The 26,840-nt window shown below is 45.3% G+C and overlaps 1 protein-coding gene across 4 annotated transcripts in view; it reads right to left on the bottom strand.

Moving 5' to 3' along the window:
• Positions 1 to 285: 285 nt before the first annotated feature.
• Positions 286 to 26,840, bottom strand: part of LOC144605391 (protein phosphatase 1H-like) — a 52,361-nt gene continuing 25,806 nt past the window's right edge. For 3 of the 4 annotated variants that reach the window (XM_078420566.1, XM_078420563.1, XM_078420564.1), the window contains exons 5-10: positions 23,398 to 23,482; positions 21,612 to 21,730; positions 18,105 to 18,168; positions 16,477 to 16,584; positions 10,390 to 10,541; positions 286 to 5,717 (exon numbers count right to left, since the gene is read on the bottom strand). In XM_078420566.1, coding sequence (XP_078276692.1) covers positions 5,579 to 5,717; positions 10,390 to 10,541; positions 16,477 to 16,584; positions 18,105 to 18,168; positions 21,612 to 21,730; positions 23,398 to 23,482 — 667 coding nt within the window. In that variant the 3' untranslated portion in view covers positions 286 to 5,578. The remainder of the gene's footprint in view (positions 5,718 to 10,389; positions 10,542 to 16,476; positions 16,585 to 18,104; positions 18,169 to 21,611; positions 21,731 to 23,397; positions 23,483 to 26,840) is intronic. The other variant, XM_078420565.1, reaches the window with a different exon arrangement.

Genomic DNA, 26,840 nt, shown 5'->3' with positions numbered 1-26,840 from the left:
AAAAGCACCATCGAACCAGGGCCAGGTGAGGCAAGGATGAGGCATGTTTCAGTGGTACAAAGAAAGAATACAGCAGTCCCTGATCTCTACAGCAGACTTACTCTAAGCTCTTCAAGCTTGTTCACGAGTGATTTAACGTTCGCTAGAAGTCTGCTGGGGAGGGTCAGGATTCTTTATATCCTTTTGAGAAATCATTTAGTGCGGGTATCACCAGCTGCCATTAAAATGGCAGTTATAAATTAAGAGGGAAATAAAACCACATCTTTTGTAAATTGGATTTCAAGATAATTTATTTATTCTCCCAAGTTTTCTCTCCACAGGCTATGTTCCTGTGCAGGATTGGTACCTCAAGCAAACTATTTTTTTTCCGGTTTCTTTACCTTGGAAAATAATAAAGCATTGCTATTTGACTCAAGGTTGCCATTTACCACAAGTGAGTCATTGCAAGTCAAAACTTTTATAGAACTTTTCATACAATTATATACGTTTACACACAGGAGGCCATTTGTCCCTTATGATTGTTATACATTTAGTACCACTGCAAACTGAATTATCAATATACCCTTAAAATTATGATTAGGTCGTTCATAGGTCACATCCCAATTCATTCTTCAAAATAAAGAGCAATGAAAGTCTTGCCTATCTCCCACAAAAAGCTCTCGGTTAAGGGGAGGGAGGATTCAGAACAGAAATTAGGAGACTTTTTGGACAAGGCATTAAGGTTTACAAAAAGAAGATAGGTGGTTTGTAAATAATAGTGCTGATATAATTATGCAGTAGAATAGACTAGGGCAGCTGAAAGGCCCACCCATATGTGTAAGAAAGAACTGCAGATGCTGGTTTAAATCAAAGGTAGACACAAAATGTTGGAGTAACTCAGCGGGACAGGCAGCTGCTCTGGAGAGACGGAATGGGTGACTTTTCGGGTCGAGACTCTTCAGACCCACCCGTATGTTCATTTAGAAACATAGAAAATAGGTGCAGGAGTAGGCCATTTGGCCCTTCGAGCCTGCACCGCCATTCAATATGATCATGGCTGATCATCCAGCTCAGTAGCCTGTACCTGCCTTCTCTCCATACCCCCTGATCCCTTTAGCAAAAAGGGCCACATCTAACTCCCTCTTAAATATAGCCAATGAACTGGCCTCAACTACCTTCTGTGGCAGAGAATTCCACAGACTCACCACTCTCTGTGTGAAGAAATGTCTTCTCATCTCGGTCCTAAAAGACTTCCCCCTTATCCTTAAGCTGTGACCCCTGGTTCTGGACTCCCCCAACATCGGGAACAATCTTCCCGCATCTAGCCTCTCCAACCCGTTAAGAATTTTATATGTTTCTATAAGATCCCCCCTCAGTCTTCTAAATTCCAGCGAGTACAAGCCCAGTCTATCCAGTCTTTCCTCATATGAAAGTCCCGCCATCCCAGGGATCAATCTGGTGAACCTTCTCTGTACTCCCTCTAAGGCAAGAACGTCTTTCCTCAGGTTAGGAGACCAAAACTGCACACAATACTCCAGGTGCGGTCTCACCAAGGCCCTGTACAACTGCAGCAGAACCTCCCTGCTCCTAAACTCAAATCCTCTTGCTATGAATGCTTGCTTTCAATGACTGGTGCACCATGACACCCAGGTCACGTTGCATCTCCCCTTCTCCCAATCGGTCACCATTCAGGTAATACTCTGCTTTCCTGTTCTTGCCGCCAAAGTGGATAACCTCACATTTATCCACATTATATTGCATCTGCCATGCATTTGCCCACTCGCCTAATCTAGCCAAGTCACTCTGCAGCCTCCTAGCATCCTCCTCGCAGCTAACACTGCCACCCAGCTTCGTGTCATCCGCAAAGTTAGAGATGTTGCATTCAATTCCCTCGTCCAAATCATTAATATACACTGTAAAGTGCCTTCCGAGGGGGCAAGTATCACCATTGATTACTTATGATTGTAGAGACAGTTTTCCTCGCGGGTTCCTCTTGTAGTAATAATAAGTTTATGAAACGCTACTCAACAGGCCTTTGAAAGTACGTTCATTGCATAGACCGTAGCAGTTCCAAGAATACAGCTCACTACCAGATTCACAATTTGGTATCGCTAGCAATGCTGGCTTTGCTAACAATGTGCAAATACTGTAAATGAATACACAACAAACCTGGCAATGGATTTTGGTTAAAGACCTATAGATCAGATTTTTCTATCCCAACTTGTAACATGCCCTCCAGCTTGATGTGAATAAACCAAAATATATTTGTAATATCACTGACGGTGTGCACAAGTGAATTCTGTTTCCCCCCATTTGTTTCAGAGGGCTGTGCATCAGGTTGTTGTCCAAAAATGGTTCTGATAGTGTTTGCTCATTCACAGCTAATATTGAACTAAATCTTAAGGCACTAGACCCACATAGTCAGCACAAATGTCTGTATGAATTGAGCAAGATGAAATGCCTGGAATCGTTATTTAACTGTTAGATCCTTCCAGAGAAGACCAGGCTTGGGTTGGGATTGAGTGGAAAGAAACTACGATAGGTCCTTCTAATTGGATGAACTCCAAGACATTTTTGATCCAAATGTTGCCAATCCTACATCATACACTCCAAATGCCCTGTCAGGTCGTTTTCCTTACACCCTGTATAAAACTTAGGAAAGCACAGCACAGGAACAGGCCCTTCAGTCCACGATGTCTGTGCCGAATATGCCACCAAGACAAACTAATCTCATCTTCCTGCACGTATTCCCTCCATTCCCTGTATATCGACACGCCTTTCTGAAAGCCTCTTATCTGCCTCCACCACAACCCCTGGCAGCACGTTCCCGGCACCCACCACTCTGTGTGGAAAACTTGCCCCATACATCAACTTTAAACTTCACTCATTTCACCTTGCAGCTATGCCCTCTACCGCTTGACATTTCCACCTGGGAAAACGGTCCTGACTTCCTACCTTATCTATTAGGTTTAAGATAGTTAAACCTCATCTCAGTGAGGAGGTGACTGGAGGAGACTCACTGTGATGGATGTTTCTTTTGTTTGGTGTTGGTTTATGATTGTATGTGTTATTGCATTTTTATTGATTATTCTCATTGGTCTTATTGTTGAACTGCGGGTAATTTTCCATTTCACTGCACATTTATGTGTATGTGACAAATAAATGACTATTGACTATTGGATAGAGACAGGGCGGGCCCACAAGTTAACATTCTAAATTGGGGCAAGGCCAACTTTGAAGGTATTAAGACAGGAACTCGCTCAAGTTGTTTGGAGCAGGTTATTTAGAGGAAAAGGGATGTCAGGAAAGTGGGATGTTTTTAAAAGTGTGCTGACGGGAGTCCAGAACATGTATGTTCCTGTAAGAGTGAGGGTCAAAGCAGGCGGGCGCAAGGAAGCTTGAATAATGAGAGAAATGGATACCCTGGTCCAGAATAAGAAGGAGGCATGGGGCAGGTGTAGGCAGCAGCGATCGAGTGTATCCTTGGAGGAGTTTCAGGAACTGAGGAGCACGCTAAAAAAGGAAATCAGGTGGGCAAGAGGGGACAGGAGATAGCTCTGGCAGACAGTGTTAAAGATAATCCTAAGAGATTTTATGTACATTAAGAGAAAAAGGGTCACCAGAAAGAAAATGGGGCCCCTCCGGGGAACTTGGGGCAGTCAATGGAAGTGGCTTGAGGGCAGTCAGTATTACGTTGAGGAGGTGCTGAAGGTCCAAATGCACATGAAGGTAGACAGATCTCCTGGGCCTGATCAGATATATCCAAGGACACTGTGGGAAGCTAGGGAAGAATTTACATGTGCCCTGGCTGAGATTTATGAGTCAACATTAAAAATAGGTGAGGTGCGGGAAGACTGGAGGGTGGCAAATGTTGTGCTTCTATTTAAGAAGGGCTGAAGGGAGAAGCCTGGGAACTATAGGCCAGTGAATTTAACATCTGTGGTCAGAAAGTTACTAGAGGGTGTTCTGAGGGATTAAGAGATACATGCATTTAGATGGACAAAGGCTGATTAGGGATAGTCGGCATGGGTTTGTATGTGGGAATTTGTTTTTCACGAACCTGATTTAGTTTTATTGAAGATGTAACCAAAAAGTTGATGAGGGCAGAGCTGTAGACATATATATGGATTTCAGCAAGGCATTTAACAAGGTTCCACATGGTAGGCTGCTCTGGAAGGTTAGATCGCATGGGATCCAAGGAGAGCTATCCGACTGGATAGAAAATGGACCATGGAAGGAAGCAATGGGTGATGGTGGAAAGTTGTTTTTCGGACTCGAGGCCCATGACTAGTGGTGTGCCTCAGGGTTCGGTACTGGGGCCATTGCGATTTGTTATCTATATCAATTATTTGGCATGATTAGTAAGTTCGCAGATGACACTAAAGTGGGTGGTTTTGTTGATGGCAAAGATGGTTGTCAAGAATTGCAGCAGGATCTTGATCAGTTGGGCAGGTGGGCTGAGGAATGGTTGATGGTTAATACAGAGAAGTGCAAGTTATGGCATTTTGGGAAGTGTAACCTGGAAGACTTACACATTGATTGGTAGGGCTTTGGTGAGTGTTGTAGAGCAGAGGGAGTACAGGTATATAGTTCCTTTAAAGTGGGATCACAGGTAGACAGGATGGTCGAGAAGACTTTCAGCATGTTGGCCTTCATCAGTCAGAGTATTAAGTATAAAAGTTGGGAGGTCATGTCTCAATTGTACAAGACATTGGTGAGGCCCCATTTAGGGCAGTGTGTTCAGTTTTGGTCACCCTGATATCAGAAAGATGTTGTTAAGCTGGAAAGGGTGCAGAGAAAATTTACAATGATGTTGCCAGGACTCGAGGGCCTAAACTTTAGGTAGAGGTTGAGCAGGCTAGGACGTTATTCCTTGGAGTGCAGGAGGATGAGGGATGATCTTATAGAGATGTATACGATCATGAAATGAATAGATAGGGGAAATGCAGATTCTTTTACCTAGAGTAAGGAAGCAAGAACAAGAGGACATAGGTTTAAGGTGAGGGGGTGGGGGGGGGGAATTTAACAGTGAAAACAATCCAAACTTTCCTTATAGCTAATACCCTCAAATCCAGGCTGGATTCTGGTAATAATAGGATATTGTCATTGCCCATAACAATATTTCTCTTGGGATCTTTGTGGTTTTGACCACATAATCCAGACCAATACGCGCAGTACATTGTTGAAGTGCCGTCTTTTGATAACATTTTATATCGAGGACTGTTTTTTATGTGGATATAAATATTCTACTACTTGAAGAACAACAGGTTGATTGTTAATGCTAATATCCGGCCTTGCCTAATGCTCAATAACACGATTTGTACGACCATTTATCACACTTATTTTAGGAACTTGTAATGGGCAAATTGAGCGACAGATTTCGGACAATGCAGCAGTGACTGCACAACCGTAAGACACTTAGGAATGTAGTGAGGTTGTATAAAGAACCCTACAAGTGCAAGCCCTTGTTTACAAGAGGGATTATTGTACACGAGTGCGGGTACAAATCAATTTAACAAGGGAAAGAACGTTATTTATAGATGAATCGCTCCATTGTGCAGTCTTTGCAGAGTCCAAGGTGGGATTGTTCTCAAGCCGGTCACGTTTGCCCGTAAAGAGGAATGACAAAGACGGAGATGTCATCACCTGAGCCCAGTCTGTTGTTTGACAATCGCCACCCATGGTCCTTCAAAACTCCACGGGATTTCATCACCAAGTCCTGAGCTGCCAGGGTAAACCTGTGGGGAGAATGGTATGGGAACGTATAAACATTAAAGCACAGGTTGGCCATTTTAGGCCAAATATTCTGTTCTGCTATTTTTCCTTAATTAAGTTTCATTGCTTCTCATTTGAGTTGTTGCAGCTTTTCAACATATCTTTATGTTCTATCCTCTTTCTCACATTAGCGTGGTTTCCATTTGAAACTATCGAACCTGGTTGATTTAACTACCATCGGGGCAAAATAATTCAGTGATTCTGAATAATGCCATTTCTCTTTATTCTTCGATTCATTTATTTCAGCGCAGTGTTGAATTTAATTCGAAAAAAGATGAGTGATAGATAAAAGAATAAATCTGCTTAGAAAGAAGCAGATTAACCCAAACTGCTGGGATAACTCAGCGGGACAGGCAGCATCTCTGGAGAGAAGGATTGGATGACATTTTGGGTCGGGACCCTTCTTCAGACTGAAGAAGTCTGAAGAAGGGTCTCGACCTGAAACGTCACTCAATCCTGCTTTTCAGAGATGCTGCCTGTCCCACTGAGTTACTCCAGCATTTTGTGTTTATCTTCGGTTTAAACCAGCATCTGCAGTTCCTTCCTACACAAGAAGCAGATTAAGCTGGATTCTCAAACTGCAAATAAATATGCCAATTGATCTGGACATAGTCCAGGAGGTTTCAATCACTCGACATTTACCTTACCAACACTCCAACTCAATCTGCCCCTCATCACCAACCCCACCCATGGATTCATACAGCCATTTGGAAATCAACAGACTGTGTGTTACCAATTGGATGGTTCTTGGTGCTCAGCCCAATTGCCTTTTCCTTTACTCCAAATATTTTTACAGCTGAATGCGTTCAAAGAGATTGGAAACTCTGCTTTTTTTTTTTACCCTGACAACAGATCCCTTGTAGAGTGTTGACGATCACATTGACAATTTCTGAAGGTTCCAGGAAAATGTCAGAGGGCTGGCCACTAATTACTAGTTATATTACGGAACATAAATAGATTCCTCCAATGTATTAAAAGATTATTTAAAATACAGATTGATTACTAAATAAACAATACATTAAGTGTACTTCATTAACTGTAAAATGCTTTGGGATACTCTAACTTGCTGGAAGTCTCGATATAAATGCAAGCTTTTCCTTCTCCAGCAGGATTGCTATGGTGCCCAGACTGTGAAACCGGAGATCATTTCACTTGGCCAGTTCACAACCCAACGCTATTAATATTGATTTCTCTAACTTCAAGTAACCCTTGCTTTCCCTCTCTCTCCATCCCTCCCCCACCCTATTTCTCTGAATAATTTTACTGTGTTCCTGATTGTAGGCCTCATTGTCACCTTCCCCATAGCTAATAATGAACCATTCCACATTTCCTTGATCACCGTCTGCTTTGATCTGTTGTTTTCACACCTTGTCCTTCAATATCTCTAGTCTCCCTCTCCCCTGACTCTCGGTCTGATCAAGGATCTCGACCAGAAACGTCAGCCATTCCTTCACTCCAGAGATGTTGCCTGTCCCGCTGAGTTACTCCAGCATTTTGTGTCTATCTTTGATATAAACCAGCATCTGCAGTTCCTTTCCACACACCTTCTTGACATCTACATTGCATTTCCGAGCCACTTTACTGAAATGGTATGTGCTAGTCCCCTTGCAAGATCAGAGAAGCAGAGATTTGTTTTTATGAAGAGAAAATTTAGAGGAAACTTCATAGTAGAAAACTGAGTTTTAATGGAATAATTAGGCAAAGGGTTAATAAATCGCAGGACACTTAAACAAAATGGAGATGAGGAGAATTATATTTTACTGCTGCAGGTTGTTTTTAATGTGACGTTCACTGTCTGAGTCAGTAGAGGAAGCAGATTCAATAGTAACATTTAGAAAAGAATGAGATATGTATTTGGAAAGGATAAATTTGTAGGACTGTGGGGAATAGGTGGAACAGGACTAATTGGATAACTTTCAAGGAGCTGGCACACGGTATGAATGCATAAAAGCTTCTAATGACGATGAGTGATTCAACTTTTTCCATGTTTATACTAAGCAGAGACACATTGGCTGCTAGAATCTGATGACCACATAGGTTTCTGTTCCTTGCCACCGATCATGCTTACATGGAGCACTCATTGTCCAGTGGGTGCTGATGTGTAGACTTCTTGGGACTTTATTTTTAGGCTAGAGTACTTGAGGTCAGGGAACCCAAAACAAATCTGAATGGAATTGAGCTACATATCATAGAAGTCAGAGAGTAGTGGTGGAAGGACGTTATTCTGGCTGGAGGTCTGTGACCAATGGAGTTCCACAAGGATCTGTGCTGGGACTTTTGTTGTTTCTGATATATATATATATATATATATATATATATATATTATATATATATATATATAAATGAATTGGATGTGAATGTAGATAGGTAGATTAGTAAGTTTGCAGACAACAACATTAGTGGAGTTGTTGACAGTGAGGAAAGTTACAGAATTTGGCAATTGGAGTATAATGTGAGCAATTATTTGGGAGGTCAAATGTGAGAGGATATTATATAGTTACTGACAGGACCCTGAGCAGCATCGAGGTACAGAGGGATCTTGGGGTCCAGGTCCATAGTTCCCTGAAACTGGCAACACAAGTAGATGGGACACAGTGGCACAGCAGGTAGAGCTGCTGCCTTACAGCTCCACAGACACAGGTCTGATTCCAACCTCGGGCGCTGTCTGTGTGGAGTTTGCTACTGCGAAGGTCGAGTTTAGTTTAGGGTGGCACGGTGGCGCAGCAGTAGAGTTGCTGCCTTACAGCGCCAGAGACCCGGGTTCGATCCTGACTATGGGTGCTGTCAGTACGGAGTTTGTACGTTCTCCCTGTGACCGTGTGGGTTTTCTCCGGGTCCTCCGGTTTCCTCCCACACTCCAAAGAAGTTCAGGTTATAGGGGTAATGGCCTGTTGAAATTGTAAATTGTTCCTGGTGTGTGTAAGATAGTGTTAATGTGCGGGGATCGCTGGTCGGCGCAGACTCGGTGGGCCAAAGGGTCTGTTTCTGCACTGTGCCTCTAAACTAAACTAAACTAAACATATGGTAAGGGTGCCTTCATCGGTCGGGACATTGAATATAAGAAACAGGAAGTCATGTTGTAGCTTTTTAGGACTTTGGTGAGGCCACATTTGCAGTTCCGCGTGCAGTCTGGTCTCCCCTTTGTGTGAAGGATGTGGAGGATTTGAACAGGGTGCAAAAGAGGTTTACCAGAATACTGCCTGGATTAGAGGGGATGAACAAGAAGGAGAGGTTGGAAACACCTGGATTTCTTTCTCTGGAAAATCGAAGCTGAGAGGACACGTGATAGAAGCATGTAAGATTATGGAGAGGTATCGATTGGGTAGAGTCAGAAACATTTTCCCAAAGACGAGAGGGTATGGATTTAAGGTGAGAGGGGAAAAGTTTAAAGAAGATATGTGGGGCAATTTGTTTTTAATCATAGAGAATGGTGGCTTCCTGGATGTGCTGCCAGGAGTGGTTGTGGAGGCAGATACAATAGTGCCATTTAAGAGGCTTTTAGCCAGGCAGATTAATATGTGGGGAATGGAGGAATATGGATCACGTGCAAGTGAATATTGGGGTTACATAACCCCAATATTGAAACAAAAAATCCAGGTTAACATCCCTGATAACTGCAGTGGCACTGTCTTTCAGATGAGATATTTAATAAAGTGCCCCTTTCCATCTCAATGAATATAAAACATCACATTGGTTATTTGAAGAAGCAGGGGATCAATATGTACCCTCAAACAACACCACAAAGCAAAGTTATTTTGTTATGAATCTATCACTGTTGCGTGGGAGTTTGCTGTGGCCAAATTAGTGATTACATTCCCTATTGATACAGTGACACATGCAGCAAATACTATTCTGCTCTCGGTAAAGCACTTTGGGTTGGGTGATTAGGGCGGCACGGTGGCGCAGCGGTAGAGTTGCTGCCTGACAGCGCCAGAGACCCGGGTTCGATCCTGATTACTGGTGCTTGTCTGGACCGAGTTTGTACGTTCTCCCCGTGACCTGCCTGGGTTTTCTCCGAGATCTTCGGTTTCCTCCCACACTCCAAAGACTTACAGGTTTGTAGGTTAATTGGCTTGGCGTAAATGTAAAATTGTCCCAGTGTGTGTAGGATAGTGTTGATGTGCGGGGATCGCTGGTCAATAGACAATAGGTGCAGGAGGAGGCCATTCGGCCCTTCGAGCCAGCACCTCCATTCAATGAGATCATGGCTGATCATTCTCAATCAGTACCCCGTTCCTGCCTTCTCCCCATACCCCCTGACTCCGCTATCCTTAAGAGCTCTATCTAGCTCTCTCTTGAATGCATTCAGAGAATTGGCCTCCACTGCCTTCTGAGGCAGAGAATTCCACAGATTCACAACTCTCTGACTGAAAAAGTCTTTCCTCATCTCAGTTCTAAATGGCCTACCCCTTATTCTTAAACTGTGTGGCCCCTGGTTCTGGACACCCCCAACACTGGGAACATGTTTCCTGCCTCTAACGGGTCGGTGCAAACTTGGTGGGCCGAAGGGCCCGTTTCCACGCGCTGTATCTCTAAACTAAAAACTAACTATAATATGATGAGTAAGTGCAGGCTCCATTTATTTCACGTTCTGAATTTTCAGTCTTAAAAAAAAATCCAGTGAAGTTCACAAACCTGTTGCGGTCGTCAGGCTCACAACTGGAAAGCATGTGAATGACTGCATCTGCCACCTCTTGATCCGAGGCAACATCCCACAGCCCATCTGAACCCATCACTATCACATCATCCACACCATGCTCATATTGTTTCACATCGTATACTTGGACCTGCAAGGATTACAGAAGATTTTATGAAAAACATTGCACAGAATGACATTGTATGCTGCTCAATGACGAGCCTTTGAGCCTAACGGGTTTTAGTTTAGAGATACAACGCGGAAACAGGCCCTTTGGCCCACTGAGTCTGCAACGACCAGCGATCCCCGCAGATTAAGAGAGAGCTAGATAGAGCTCTTAAGGATAGCGGAGTCAGGGGCAGGAACGGGGTACTGATTGAGAATGATCAGCCATGATCACATTGAATGGTGGTGCTAGCTCGAAGGGCCGAATGGCCTCCTCCTGCACCTATTGTCTATTGTTTATTAACACTACCATACACGCACTAGGGACAAATTTTACATTTATACTAAGCCAATTACCTACAAACCTGCACGTCTTTGGAGTGTGGGAGGAAACCGAAGACATTGGAGAAAACCCACGCAGATCACGGGGAGAACATACAAACTCCGTACAGACAGCACCCGTAGTCGGGATCGAACCCTGGTCTCTGGCGCTGTAAGGCAATAGCTCACCTGCTATGTCACCACGTCGTTCTATGGTTGCCATTCAGACAACCTGCGACTTGCAACAGATCAGACGTGTAGCTCTGGGCACTTGACCAGGCACCAGCTGTTCCTGTCTTTTTGTTGGCCATGTAGAGTGGTCACCATAACCCTGTTCTGGCAAACCTCACCAACTCTTTCTCCATTACTTTGATGACTCAATTAGTGCTGCCTTCAGCACTCAGACAGAAGTTATCAATTTCATCACATTCATCTTAGACACAAAAAGCAGGAGTAACTCAGCAGGACAGGCGGCAGCATCTCTGGAGAGAAGGAATGGGTGACATTTCGGATCGAGACCCTTCTTCCTTCTTACTCATCACATTCACCCTCCCTCAAATTCACTGAGATTGCCTCTGGCACCTCCTTCTTTTCTGGATCTCTCCATCCCAGGACTAGCACCTAAATCTTCTCTAAACCCACTGATTGCCACAGCTCCCGAGACTACACCTCCTCCCACACTCTCCTGGAATGATGCCATCTCTTTTTGTCAATTTCTTAATCTCTACCGCATCGTTTCTCAAGATGAAGCCCTCTGCTCCAGAGCTTCTGGAGATAGACACAAAAAGCTGGAGTAACTCAGCGGGACAGGCAGCATCTCTGGAGGGAAGGAATGGCCGATGTTTCGGGTCGAGACCCTTCCTCAGAACCTTCTTCTTCTGAAATACCCACCTTCTTCCAGAAATCTAGCCTCCACTCTACTCTAGTCGTTCGAGCCCTCACATCTATTTCCTCCATTTCCCATACATCTGCTCTGATACTCATTTCCCCTCTCCCACCCAGGCAGAACAGCAATACAGTTTCTCTTTCTTCACTCCCCCAGCCTAGACATCCAACACATCTCACCCCTTCTTTAAGTGTTTCATTTATTTGTCCCCCATCCCAATTGTCCAGTTTATTGGTGCCCATCCACCAAATTTCTGTTCAATATCACCTTTGGCTATAGCTGTGGGCAGGATTATCAACCAAGAATAGAACAGGGTGACACAGTGGCAAAGCTGGTAAGTCTGCTGCCTCAGATTGCTGGAGACCTGGGTTCAATTCAGAACTCAGTCGCTGTCTTTGTCGTTTGCATGTTCTCCCTCTGCCCACATAGATTTCCTACAACAGTCTCCTCCCACACCCAAAAAAACGTGTGGGCTTGTAGATTAATTGGCCTTTTTAAATTGCACCTAATGTGTAGGGAGTGGATGAAAAAGGATAACACAAAACTAGTGGAACAGCTGATCGAAGGTCGGAGTGGACTTGGTGGGCCAAAGGGCCTGCTTCCATGCTATATCGTTCAATTAATCAAGTCGTAGTTATACTCATCAGGTTTACTCAAGACCTTCCAGGATGTCCCTGAATCTGAAGATCATGAGCCTTGCTCTCCTGTTATTTCAACAGTGAAATGGACACTTCGACACAGTTGCAAAGTTTAAGAAACACACACCACTCCTCAGATGTCCCCCACCACAATGAGGGTGATGAAGTAGGCACCCGTTGATATTGTAAACTCCATATTGAATCAGGAAATGAAGTTGCTGTTTATAATCCAGTTCCAGGTCAATTCATGTTTCTCTCAGAGTATCTGGTGCCCTCTGCTGGAACGTTGAAGCAGAATCAAGAAAATGCAAATCGAAGAGTGAAATCAAGATGGCAAGAACTTCAAAGAGATTATTTTTATGGTCACGACCCTCCCAATGGTGTCCAGATTGTGTACTGGTCTCAGGCAACAGGGCCTCATTAGTACCGCGACATGGCGTCCTACGATATTGTTAAGACCGCTGATTGAAAAGGTTTGGACCTGGCATTGAATGGTCCAGATATTACTTATTCAAAACATTCCTAATGCTGCATTTTTCTGGATGTCCTCCACCCCACTGTATTTTGCTCCCCACTGTCTCCTTTATTTCCTGTCTCTTCTCCCCTTTCTCACTTGCTCTACTTTGACCCTTCTTCCCCACCTACACTCCATTGCCCTCTCTTTCCCATTTGCCCTTTTCCGCCGCCTCTCCTCGCTTGCTCTCCACGGTCCCCTCGTCCCCAATTGCCCTCCTTTGCATCCTCTTCACCTCCCATGGTGCATTGCAACTCTCTTCCACATGGCCTTTTGTCCCCCTTTTCCCCAACCACTCACGAGCCCTCCTTTGACTCCTCTTTCTCCTCATGGCCCTTCTTTCCCCTCTTCCCAAGCTTTGCCCCTCTTCCCCACACACTCCCTTCCCTCCTCTTATCCAAGTATCCATTTGGCCCTCGTTGTCTCAGGACCAACCTCTCTCTCCTGCCCACATGCCAAATCCCTCCTCTCTCCACCCCCTTCTACTCTTCTCCTTACCTACTCTCCCAGGTCAATTCTGGAAGACAGATTCCGCATCGGTGTGAGACTGGTTTGGATGTTTATTGGATTCGAAAATTCATATTCAGAGTTTGGCCCTCCAATCTATTTGTGACTGGTGTCCGAGATTTTTAAATAGTAAAAGGTGAAATTCTTGGGCTGCCTTGCCAACAGTTGTCTGTCCTTTCTTCTGTTTTGGTTATTTTAAGTACGTGTTAAAGAGTATGTTCTAGTGTTCCTTGGTTTGTTTTATGTGGGGGGGGGGGGGGGGGGGTTGGAGGAAACTGTTTTCAATCTCTAACCTCGACAGAGATGCGATTATTTCCGTATCGTATCTCCGTCCCCACTGCGGCCTAATACCGTGGAGTGGCGCGGCCTTTCCTGGAGACCGACCCGGCGCTTCAATCGTGGGCGCGGCACGGACTTACCATCGCGGAGCTTGCGATCCCTTTGCCGGGGATCGACTGTGGAGAGCTCCAACCGCGGGCTTGCGGACTTTAACATCATGGAGCCCGCGGTCCCCGGTCAGAGACCGACTCGGGAACTCCAAACCGCGGAGAGTTTCAACCCTCCCGACGGGGGAGTTTCGATCTCTCCGACGCGAGGGCTTCGGATCGCCGGCCGCGGGAGCTTTGATCGCCCCGGCTGCGGATGGTTCGACAGCCCCGACCATGGGAGAATAAAGAGGGAGAAGATTGGACTTTATGACCTTCCATCACAGTGAGGAATGTGGAATCCGCTGTGGTGGGTGTTTATGTTAACTTTTATTTTATGTGGCTGTGTGTCTTGTTGCTTTCACTTAGTATGGCTGTATGGTAACTCAAATTTCACTGGACCTTCAAACCAGATCTATTTTTTAAAATTTGGTCTCCATTTATTGAATTTTTAAAAAAGTAAATGGGTTTGACACAAAACTAAAATTTAAAACTAAAGTTAAAACTTGAGTTTAGGGTTGGATGTACAACTATACTCATCATCTCCCGGATCTATCCCCATAACCTTTAGATTTGTAATTCTCTTTCTTCCTTGCTAATAAAAATAAAAATAAAATATATAAATTTCACTGGACCTTAATTGGTACATGTGGCAATAAACTGATCTTGAAACCTTGAAGAGGAAAATTGTAATAAATTGTCACTCACAAAGCCATCATTGGAATTTACCCCATTAACCTAACTCCCTGGTCTGTGTCTATTCAGTTGGTCAGGCAGCATCTTTGGAGAGAAGGAATGGGTGACGTTTCGAGTCGAGACCCTTATTCAGACTGAGAGTCACAGGAAAGGGGAACGAGAGGTATAGACGATGATGTAGAAAGATATAGAAGCATCTAGTTATTTTCCTTAGAACATATGAATGAAAGATATGCAAAGAAGTAACAATGATTGCCCCTTGCTCCCCCTCCCCCTAGTCGCAATAGGGACAGAGTTCCCCTAGTCCTCACCTTTCACCCCATCAGCCGTTGCATACAAAACATAATCCTCCAACATTTTTGCCACCTCCAACGGGATCCCACCACCAGTCACATCTTCCCATTTCCGCCCATTTCTGCCCTCTGCAGAGACCGTTCCCTCCACAACTCCCTAATTAACTCATCCCTTCCCACCCAAACCACCCCCTCTCCAGGTACCTTCCCCAGCAAACGCAGGAGATGCAACACCTGTCCCTATACCTCCTCCCTCGACTCTGTCCAGGGACCCTGACAGTCCTTTCAGGTGAGGCAGAGGTTCACTTGCACCTCCTCCAACCTCATCTACTGTATCCGTTGTTCAAGATGGGGACTCTTATACATTGGTGAGACCAAACGTAGACTAGGCGGTTTTATCGCTAAACACCTTCGCTCAGTCCACCTGGACCTACCTGATCTCCCGGTTTGCTAAACACTTTAATTCCTCTTCCCATTCCTACACAGACCTTTCTGTCCTAGGCCTCCTCCATTGTCAGAGTGAGGCTAAACACAAATTGAAGGAACAGCTTCTCATATTTCGCTTGGGCAGCTTACAGCCCAGTGGTATGAACATTGATTTGTCTAACTTCAAGTAACCACTGCATTAACTCTCTCTCCATACCTCCCCCACTCAAGTCTTTCGTTCCCACCTAGCTAACAATGATGTTTCCTTTATCATTGTTACTTATTTGCCTATCTTTCATTCATTTGTTCTATATCTCTCTACTTCTTTTGTATCTCCCGTTCCCCTTTCCCGTGACTTGAAGTCCGAAGGGTCTCGACCTGAAACGTCACCCATTCCTTCTCTCCAGAGATGCTGCCTGACCCGCTGAGTTACTCCAGCCTTTAGTGTCTATCCTCAGTTTAGACAAGGATCTGCAGTTCCTTCCTACACTATAGACAATAGACAATAGGTGCAGGAGAAGGCCATTCAGCCCTTCGAGCCAGCACCGCCATTCAATGTGATCATGGCTGATCACTCTCAATCAGTACCCCGTTCCTGCCTTCTCCCCATACCCCCTCACTCCGCTATCCTTAAGAGCTCTATCCAGCTCTCTCTTGAAAGCATCCAACGAACTGGCCTCCACTGCCTTCTGAGGCAGAGAATTCCACACCTTCACCACTCTCTGACTGAAAAAGTTCTTCCTCATCTCCATTCTAAATGGCCTACCCCTTATTCTTAAACTGTGGCCCCTTGTTCTGGACTCCCCCAACATTGGGAACATGTTTCCTGCCTCTAATGTGTCCAATCCCCTAATTATCTTATATGTTTCAATAAGATCCCCCCTCATCCTTCTAAATTCCAGTGTATACAAGCCTAATTGCTCCAGCCTTTCAACATACGACAGTCCCGCCATTCCGGGAATCAACCTAGTGAACCTACGCTGCACGCCCTCAATAGCAAGAATATCCTTCCTCAAATCTGGAGACCAAAACTGCACACAGTACTCCAGGTGCGGTCTCACCAGGGCCCGGTACAACTGTAGAATCTTTGAGTTGGATATTGGACTTGGAGAAGATCAATTCAAGTCCCCTTTATTATCTACTGCGGAACTCTGAAGTAGGCAGCCCCTTCTGAAACAATTACTATTATTGACAGTGTCCATTGATAGCTCTCACCTCTGGCATGCAGGACAAGAAAGGTTTGATGTGGATGTTGGAATAGTGATCCTTCAAATCATGATCTCCCATTCCTCGAGTTACTCCTATGGTTGCCATGACGCGTGCCTGTTGAGATAGTCAGTGCCTCAGTAATTCACATATCATCATGAATGTAAAGTGCAAGAGTCTGTTCAAAAACCCTTTGACAAGTCGAGAGGAATGCTGGCTGTTAGTTTAGTTTCGTGATATAGCGTGGAAACCGGCCCTTTGGTCTACGGTCCCCACACTGACCAGCGATCCCCGCACACTAGGGACAATTTACAATTTTACCAAGCCAATTAGCCTACAATCCTGTGCGTCTTTGGAGTGTGGGAGGCACCCGGGGAAAACCCACGCAGGTCACGGGGAGAACGTGCAAACTCCAGAGAAACAGCACCCGTAGTCAGGATCGAATCCAGAGCTCTGGCGCTGTAAGGCAGCAACTCTACCGCTGCGCCACCGTGCAGGAATGCTGCTGTTCGCACTGTTCTTGAAAACTCATTTATGGAAACTAGTTGACCAGCCACAACTGAAATCTCTCGATGAACTAAAATCCACCGTTATGCTCCGACTCTGCACCAGGACTGAGTGTAGAGGGAAGATACCCAGTGTGTAGGCCATCCCCATATTATGAACACCCGACTTGTAGACACCTATGCACGTGAGCAGACCTAGGAACACTGAGCACACCTGTTGCTCACTCAGTCAGTGGAGGGTTGGCTGGCGGCCACTCTTTAAGTGCCTGGGTGGATTGGGAAAGGAAAGGAGTGGGTTACTTGATACTAGAAAATACAATATTCGTTGATGTAACCCATTGTTCCATCTGCCAATCCTCCACATACAATCTACCTGTGTTTCTTCTTCCTTCGTTCATCTTAACTATCCCCTTCCACCACTTGTTATACTTGTTATCAATCCACATATCAACATTTTGTTGAAAATGCTCCCGTCACTAAATTAACTAACAATACAACACGACATTAAACAGTCAATATTAGTCTTTCTAAGGTGACCTCAAATGTTTCACTATTTTAAGAATATAGCAGTTCTCTCTCCCACAATTAATCGTAATTAACATCAAACCCCAAGAACAAAAGCCGTAAAATTCTGGAAATTCTGCAAATGTAAGCAGGCCTAACTAGCCCATTATATTTGTTCTGCTGCTTTGATGGTGCAGTGAAATTCATCCCACTTCCTTGCTCTTTCCTCATAGGCTGGCAAATGTGTCTTTTTAACAACCTTCTCAACTTATCCTGTTGCCAGATGCCATTTCTGTACCCATTTTTACTTGGACCCTTTGGTTTAAGTGTGTTTGATGTTTTTGAATTTAACGTGAGATAAATTGGTTTTCCCCATATTGCAACACTCACATTTCACAGACCAAGTGTTGGCCGATGAGATTTGTGTAGACTGGTGCTGGATGGACAGGGTGGGTTGAAGGGCCTGTTTCAGTGCTGTATAACTCTAGAAATGTCTACACAAAAAAAGTCTCTTTGATTCTTTCCAGCACCTGAAATTTTTGCAATGCTCACTCCAGGATTGCAAACTTGAAATCGAGAGTTTTCAAAGTCGGCTTTCAGTTGTATTTTTTATCAATCTTCAATTACCTTTTTGCCTTCACCATATACCAATGGGAACTTCAAGTCATCCTCTTTGATAGTCTTGTATGCCCTACAGAAAGAAGAAGGGATGCTATAATATTCATTGAGTAGATCAGAAAATATTAATTTGGCTCTCGTAAAGGGGCGGCACAGTGGTGCAGCGGTAGAGTTGCTGCCTTACAGCGCCAGAGACCAGGGTTTGATCCGGACTATGGGCGCTGTTTGTACGGAGTTTGTACATTGCCTTCCTGTGACCGCGTGGGTTTTCTCCAGGTGCTCTGGTTTCCTCCTGCACTCCAAAGACGTAGGTTAATTTGCTTTGGTAAAAATTGTAAATTGTCCCAAGTGTGTGTAGGATAGTGTTAGTGTCAGATCGCTGGTCGGTTGGACTCGCTGGGCCTGTTTCCGCACTGTATCTCTAAACTAAACAAAAAGCTCAAGTGTGTAGGAAGGAACAGCAGATGCTGGTTTAAATTACTAGGTTAATTCCCGGAATGGCGGGACTGTCATACGTTGAAAGACTGGAGCGACTAGGCTTGTAAACAATAGAATTTAGAAGGACGAGAGGGGATCTTATCGAAACGTATAAGATTATTAAGGGGTTGGACACGTTAGAGGCAGGAAACATGTTCCCAATGTTGGGGGAGTCCAGAACCAGGGGCCACAGTTTAAGAATAAGGGGTAGGCCATTTAGAACGGAGATGAGGAAAAACTTTTTCAGTCAGAGAGTTGTGAATCTGTGGAATTCTCTGCCTCAGAAGGCAGTGGAGGCCAATTCTCCGAATGCATTCAAGAGAGAGCTAGATAGAGCTCTTAAGGATAGTGGAGTCAGGGGGTATGGGGAGAAGGCAGGAACGGGGTACTGATTGAGAATGATCAGGCATAATCACATTGAATGGTGGTGCTGGCTCGAAGGGCTGAATGGCCTCCTCCTGCACCTATTGTCTATTGTCTAAATTGAAGGTAGTCACAAAATGCTGGAGTAACTCAGCAGGACAGGCAATATCCCTGGTGAGAAGGAATGGGTGACATTTCGGGTCGAGACCCTTCTTAAAAAAGCTCAAGTCTTGAGTTGGACAAATCAATAATTCTTCATAGACATGGAGGAACACAGTAACATTCATCCCATTTTGACTGTGCCAGATCTCTGGAAGAATTATTACTCAGACCTATTTCCGGAGCTCTTTGCCTGGAAAAACAATTTTTGATTCAATCCAAATGCCCATGTGTCCAAAAGTGCTCACCAAGCCATTCTCCCACCCACCCAATAACTCGGCGGGCCAGGCAGCATCTCAGGAGAGAAGGAATGGGTTTCAGGTCGAGACCCTTCTTCAGACTGATGTCAGGGGAGGGGGCGGGACAAAGAAAGGATGTCGTTGGAGACAGGAAAACAGTGGGAGAACTGGGATGGTGGAGGGGAAAGAGCGGGACAGAGGAGCTATCTGAAGTTAGAGAAGTCAATGTTCATACTGCTGGGGTGTAAGCTGCCCAAGCGAAATATGAGATGCTGTTCCTCCAATTTGCACTGGGCCTCACTCTGACAATGGAGGAGGCCCACGACAGAAAGATCAGACTGGGAGTGTGAGGGGGAGTTGAAGTGCTGAGCCACTAGGATATTGGATTGGTTAAGGCGGACTGAGCGAAGGTGTTGAGCGAAACGATCGTCGAGCCTGCGTTTGGTCTCGGCGATGTAGAGAAGTTGACATCTGGAACAATGGATACAATAGATGAGGTTGGAGGAGGTGCAGGTGAGCCTATACCTGGACTGTTTGGGTCCTTGGATGGAGTCGAGGGGGTAGGTAAAGGGACAGGTGTTGCATCTCCTGCGGTTGCAGGGGAAAGTACCTGGGGAGGGGCTGGTTTGGGTGGGAAGGGACGAGTGGACCAGGGAGTTACGGAGGGAACGGTCTCTGCGGAACGTAGAAAGGGGAGGAGATGGGAAGATGTGGCCAGTAGTGGGATCCCGTTGGAGGTGGCGGAAATATTGGAGGATAATTTGTTGAATACGCTGGCTGATGGGGTGGAAGGTGAGCACAAGGGGGACTCTATCCTTGTTACGAATGTGGGGAGGGGGAGCAAGAGCAGAGCTGTGGGATATCGAGCTCCATATCCTGCAGCTCCGCTCATGCTCCCCCTCGACTCCATCCAAGGACCCAACCAGTCTTTCCAGGTGAGGCAGAGGTTCACCTGCACCTCCTCCAACCTCATCTATTGTATCCGCTATTCCAGATGTCAACTTCTCTACATCGGCGAGACCAAACGCAGGCTCAGCGATCGTTTTGCTCAACACCTTCGCTCAGTCCGCCTTAACCAAACTGATCTCCCGGTGGCTCAGCACTTCAACATAGAAAATAGGTGCAGGAGTAGGCCATTCGGCCCTTCGAGCCTGCACCGCCATTCAATATGATCATGGCTGATCATCCAGCTCAGTAACCTGTACCTGCCTTCTCTCCATACCCCCTAATCCCTTTAGCCACAAGGGCCACATCTAACTCCCTCTTAAATATAGCCAATGAACTGGCCTCAACTACCTTCTGTGGCAGAGAATTCCACAGACTCACCACTCTCTGTGTGAAGAAATGTTTTCTCATCTCTGTCCTAAAAGACTTCCCCCTTATCCTTAAGCTGTGACCCCTGGTTCTGGACTTCCCCAACATCGGGAACAATCTTCCCGCATCTAGCCTCCCCAACCCCTTAAGAATTTTATATGTTTCAATAAGATCCCCCCTCAGTCTTCTAAATTCCAGCGAGTATAAGCCTAGTCTATCCAGTCTTTCTTCATATGAAAGTCCTGCCATCCCAGGGATCAATCTGGTGAACCTTCTCTGTACTCCCTCTAAGGCTAGAATGTCTTTCCTCAGATTAGGAGACCAAAACTGTACACAATACTCCAGGTGCGGTCTCACCAAGGCCCTGAACAACTGCAGTAGAACATCCCTGCTCCTATACTCAAATCCTCTTGCTATGAATGCTAACATACCATTCGCTTTCTTCAACTCCCCCTCCCACTCCCAATCTGACCTTTCTGTCACAGGCCTCCTCCATTGTCATAGTGAGGCCCACCGCAAATTGGAGGAACAGCATCTCATATTTCGCTTGGGCAGCTTACACCCCAGCAGTATGAACATTGACTTCTCTAACTTCAGATAGCTCCTCTGTCCCTCTCTTTCCCCTCCCCCTTCCCAGTTCTCCCACTGTCTTCCTGTCTCCAACGACATCCTTTCTTTGTCCCGCCCCCTCCCCTAACATCAGTCTGAAGAAAGGTCTCGACCTGACCCATTCCTTCTCTCCTGAGATGCTGCCTGACCTGCCGAGTTACTCCAGCATTTTGTGATACCTTCGATTTGTACCAGCATCTGCAGTTATTTTCCTACAGTCAGGAAGTTTGTGTCAGTTCAATGATCACTATCACCCTCTGGAGGTCAATTAAGGAAAGATCGTACAGGATGCTCTTGCTGGCGACGTTCAAGTCCAGTAAAATGAGTTAAATAATTGTTGTGTGTGGACTCTCACCAGCCAGTCATGCTATAATCACGGAACAACATCCTGCGTCCAATTTCCCTGTGCTGAATTCTCCTCGGAAATTCCAAACGTGTGAACTCATTTCCAAGAAGGTGTGGCTGTAAATATCCCTGAACAAAAACAACCTAGATTAATACAGCAAGTAAAATGTTCCAAGTTGCCTGACAGGATTATTATTAAACAAGACTGTTCACTGAGCCATCGGGACAGGTGATGAAAGTCGTGTTTCAAGGATAATTTTAAAGAATTCAAAAGATGAAGAAATTGAGGGAGGACATTCCAGGGTTCAGGTCTTGGTGTCTGAAAGCCCTATCGCCAATGGTGCAGTGAAGAACATTAAAGATGTCATAGACGCCAGGAACAGAGGAAAGGGATGTCAGAAGGTTGGAGATCTACGTATTTTACAGAGATAAGGGGTGTCATGCAAAGGTTTTGGTGTTGGGGGTGGGATTGGATTGAAAATAACAATGAGAGTGGTAAAATGGAGGACAGTAAACCAATACTGAGTACTGTGGTTGAAGGGTACATTAAACGGTGAGAAAATTTGTAGTTGTATGACCACATGGCTTGCACAAAACCAGCAGTCATTTAGACGTGGAATTGGGGAACAGATTAATGGGATGACTAGACACTGAGATTTATCCCCAGATTGTGGCAAGTTAGATAGTTCCCACGTCTGTAAGAATGGCTTTCTATTGGAGTGGACAGTGATGGAAGTCAACCTAGTCTACATCTTGTGTAGGAAGGAACTGCAGATGCTGGTTTAAACTGAAGATAGACACAAGTAGCTGGAGTAACTCAGCGGGGTCAGACTGCATCTCTGGAGAAAAGGAATAGGTGACGTTTTGGGTCGAGACCCTTCTTCAGAAGAAGGGTCTCGACCCGAAATGTCACCTATTCCTCTTCTCCAGAGATGATGTCTGACCCTGCTGAGTTACCCCTGCTGCGTGTGTTCATTCTTTAGTCTTTACTAGACAATAGACCATAGACAATAGGTGCAGGAGGAAGCCATTTGGCCCTATGAGCCAGCACCGCCATTCAATGTGATCATGGCTGATCATTCTCAATCAGTACCCCGTTCCTGCCTTCTCCCCATACCCCCTGACTCCGCTATCCTTAAGAGCTCTATCTAGCTCTCTCTTGAATGCATTCAGAGAATTGGCCTCCACTGCCTTCTGAGGCAGAGAATTCCACAGATTCACAACTCTCTGACTGAAAAAGTTTTTCCTCATCTCAGTTCTAAATGGCCTACCCCTTATTCTTAAACTGTGCCCCCTTGTTCTGGACTCCCCCAACATTGGGAACATGTTTTCTGCCTCTAACATGTCCAACCCCTTAATAATCTTATACGTTTCGATAAGATCTCCTCCCATCCTTCTAAATTCCAGTGTATACAAGCCTAGTCGATCCAGTCTTTCAACATATGACAGTCCCGTCATTCCGGGAATTAACCTAGTAAACCTACGCTGCACGCCCTCATACTCTTGTTGACTGAACCCATTATCCTTCCACATTTAACCAGAGCTCTCAGAGACTATTCTGGCATAGAAGGCGACACGGTGGCCAATTCCTGAAACATGCCCTCAATGAACTGAAGCCCAAAAGAATCCTGGAGCCAGGGAGATCTGGCTGCACAGCAACAAGCTGGAACAGAGCACGAGCATGGGGAAGAGTGGATGCCCCTTGTCACCCTAACACATACTTCAAAGTGTCCAGGATTTAAAAAATATAGATTTATATGGAGGGCAAGAAGACAAGGTAGGAAATATTTCCTTACTAAATACTGCAATCTCTGTCGCTCTGATTCTGGAGTGAATTCATTAGACAGTGGGATAATTTCTCCATTGCGGATTAGAATAGCTCTGGAATTAAACACAAAAACAATTTTCAAATTTGATAAAGGTAATTAGGCACATTAAGCGTCGAGACAGAGTAAATTAAGAGAAGTTGTTTCCAATAGTTAAAGATCTAATAACCAGAGGGCACAGATTTTACAGGAGCAAAGTAAGAAGCAGGAGTGGGAGTAGGCCATTCAGCCCATCATGCCTGATTTATTCAGATCACAGTTAAACTGTTACCTCAGGGCTACGTTCATGACATAATCCCATATCCTGTACGATCCAATATTGTAACAATCGCGGTTTTTAATCAATTCAACAATCAAGTGGCAACAGCAAACTTAGCTACGGAATTCCAAAAATTCACAATCTTATTGGTGAAGAAATCCTTTGTTATCTTGGTCCTGAAAGGCCAACCTTGAGACTGGGACCACCACTTCTGGGCGCCCCAATCAATGGAAAACGTCATGCCTGCAAACCCTGTATATTTCAGTGAAATCACCCCTTGTTCCTTCCTGTAAACCCATCCAGTCGGTTTCAGGCACAAGGAACATGGGGAGATAGTGTGGGAATGTATCAAACTTAGATCCTGGCTGGGATTCAGGAGAAAGATTTTTTTCCTGGAGGAAGGCAAATCATTTGGAAGGAAGATAGACACAAAATGCTGAAGTAACTCAGCGGGACAGGCAGCATCTATGGAGAGAAGGAATGGTTCTCTATAAAGACTGGAGCGACTAGGCTTGTATACACTGGAATTTAGAAGGATGCGAGGGGATCTTATCGAAACGTATAAGATTATTAAGGGGTTGGACACGTTAGAGGCAGGAAACATGTTCCCAATGTTGGGGGAGTCCAGAACAAGGGGCCACAGTTTAAGAATAAGGGGTAGGCCATTTAGAACGGAGATGAGGAAAAACTTTTTCAGTCAGAGAGTTGTGAATCTGTGGAATTCTCTGCCTCAGAAGGCAGTGGAGGCCAATTCTCTGAATACATTCAAGAGAGAGCTAGATAGAGCTCTTAAGGATTCAGGGGGTATGGGGAGAATGATCACGGGGTACTGATTGATAATGATCAGCCATGATCACATTGAATGGTGGTGCTGGCTCGAAGGGCCGAATGGCCTACTCCTTCCCCTATTGTCTATTGGTTGACGTTTCGGGTCGAGACCCTGCTTCAAACTGCTCATTGGAACAGTTGATTTGGAACATTTACCTTGTGTACAAGGTGTAAATCTATTTACCAAATTCCTTTGAATGAGAACTCAGCTTTTATCTGACTAACTGTAAGTCCAAAGGGAATAACTGCGCTAGTTTTTTAAAATAGATGGGAGGAATGGGTGGAAAGAAGAACAATTCACCTAACTAGAGATTTTATCTATTTTTCACTGCCTCTCCAAGGCAATCCCTTGTTTTGAAAAAAAAGATACAGAAAGCTGGAGCAACTCAGCAGGTCAGACAGCATCCCTGGAGAACATGGACAGACGATGTTTCAGGTCGAACCCTTATGAGTTTAAACTAAACTGGATAGGCGACAGAGGAATTTAAGTGCTGGGCTGCAAGGCACGACCAGGACTAACTGCTTTACAATATAGGATGCATACACGGCTTTGTTAGGCTGAATAGCCCTCTCCTATGTCAAAATGGTTCTGTGTATCCAACTCTGACATGGTCCTAACACATAGTCCATTGTTCCTCTGGTAGTCTAGGACTGGCAAACTAGGCTTTGTACCGGCGATAAGACACAAAATGCTGGAGTAACTCAGCGGGATTGGCAGCATCTCTGGGGAGAAGGAACGGGTGACGTTTCAGGTCGAGACCATTCTTCAGACTGGCAGTCAGGGGAGAGGGAGTCAAGAGATATGGAGGGCAAGGTGTGAAAATAACAGATCAAAGCAGACGCTGATAAGGAAATGTAGGAAATTCATTGTTAGCTGAGGGGAAGGTGACAAGGAGGCATACAATCAGTCAAATGAATTAGGACAGTGAAACGAATGGGAGAACTAGGGTGGGGGAGGAACAGAGACAGAGGGAAAGCAAGAGTTACTCGAAGTTAGAGAAGTCAATGTTCATACCGCTGGGGTGTAAGCTGCCCAAGCAAAATATGAGGTGCTGTTCCTCCAATTTGCACTGGGCCTCACTCTGACAATGGAGGAGGCCCAGGACAGAAAGGTCAGTGTTGGAATGGGAGGGGGTGCTTAGTAACCGGGGGATCGCACAGGCCTGGGCGGACTGAGCGGAGGTGTTCAGCAAAACGATCGCCAAGCCTATGCTTGGTCTCACTGATATATAGGAGTCCTCACCTGGAACATAGTGTGGGAATGTATCAAACTTAGTAGATGAGGGTGGAGGAGGTGCAGGTGAACCTCTGCCTCACCTGAAACAATCGTCCTTGGACAGATTTGAGGGAGGAGGTTTCCCTATACAGGTGCATACAGGTGTATCCGGGTGTATCCCTACACAGGGACAGGTGTTGCATCGCCTGTGGTTGTAGGGGAAAGTACTTGGTGAGGGGGTGGTTTGGGTGGGAAGGGACAAGTTGACCAGGGAGTTGTGGAGGGAGGGGTCTCTGCAGGAAGTGGAAAGGGGTGGAGATGGGAAGATGTGACTGGTGGTGGGATCCGTTGGAGGTGGGGAAAATGTCGGAGGATTGATTATGTGTTGTATGCGATGGCTGATGGGGTGAAAGGTGGGTCTAGGGATACTCTGTTCCTGTTGCAACTGGGGGAAGGGGGAGCAAGAATGGAGCTGCGGGATATCGAGGAGACCCGTGTGTCGGCCTCATCTATCTGCAGATGGTTCGACTGTGCCTTCCGCGGGAGAATAAGGAGGAAAGAGGATAAGACTTTATTGCCTTCCATCACAGTGAGGAATGTGGGGGAGATGCTGGATGTTACATAGAAACATAGAAAATAGGTGCAGGAGTAAGCCATTCGGCCCTTCGAGCCTGCACCGCCATTCAATATGATCATGGCTGATCATCCAGCTCAGTAACCTGTACCTGCCTTCTCTCCATACCCCCTGATCCCTTTAGCCACAAGGGCCACATCTAACTCCCTCTTAAATATAGCCAATGAACTGGCCTCAACTACCTTCTGTGGCAGAGAATTCCACAGACTCACCACTCTCTGTGTGAAGAAATGTTTTCTCATCTCGGTCCTAAAAGACCTCGGTCCTAACATGTTTATGTTAACTTGTATGTAGTTGTGTGTCTTGTTGCTTTTTTGGTATGACTGTATGGCAAATCAAATTCCTTGTATGTTTTTACATGCTTGGCTAATAAATTACAATCTATGATGGAATAGGGGAACCTCCGTTCACTAAAGAATGAGGACATCTATGATATCCTGGTGTGGATCACTGCATCTTAGGCGCAGATGCGGCGG

The sequence above is a fragment of the Rhinoraja longicauda genome, chromosome 24 (genome assembly GCF_053455715.1).
Source record: "Rhinoraja longicauda isolate Sanriku21f chromosome 24, sRhiLon1.1, whole genome shotgun sequence".
In the NCBI taxonomy this organism is placed as follows: domain Eukaryota; kingdom Metazoa; phylum Chordata; class Chondrichthyes; order Rajiformes; family Arhynchobatidae; genus Rhinoraja; species Rhinoraja longicauda.
Note: the sequence above shows the minus strand (reverse complement) of the source record. Positions and strands in the feature narration are given on the sequence as shown.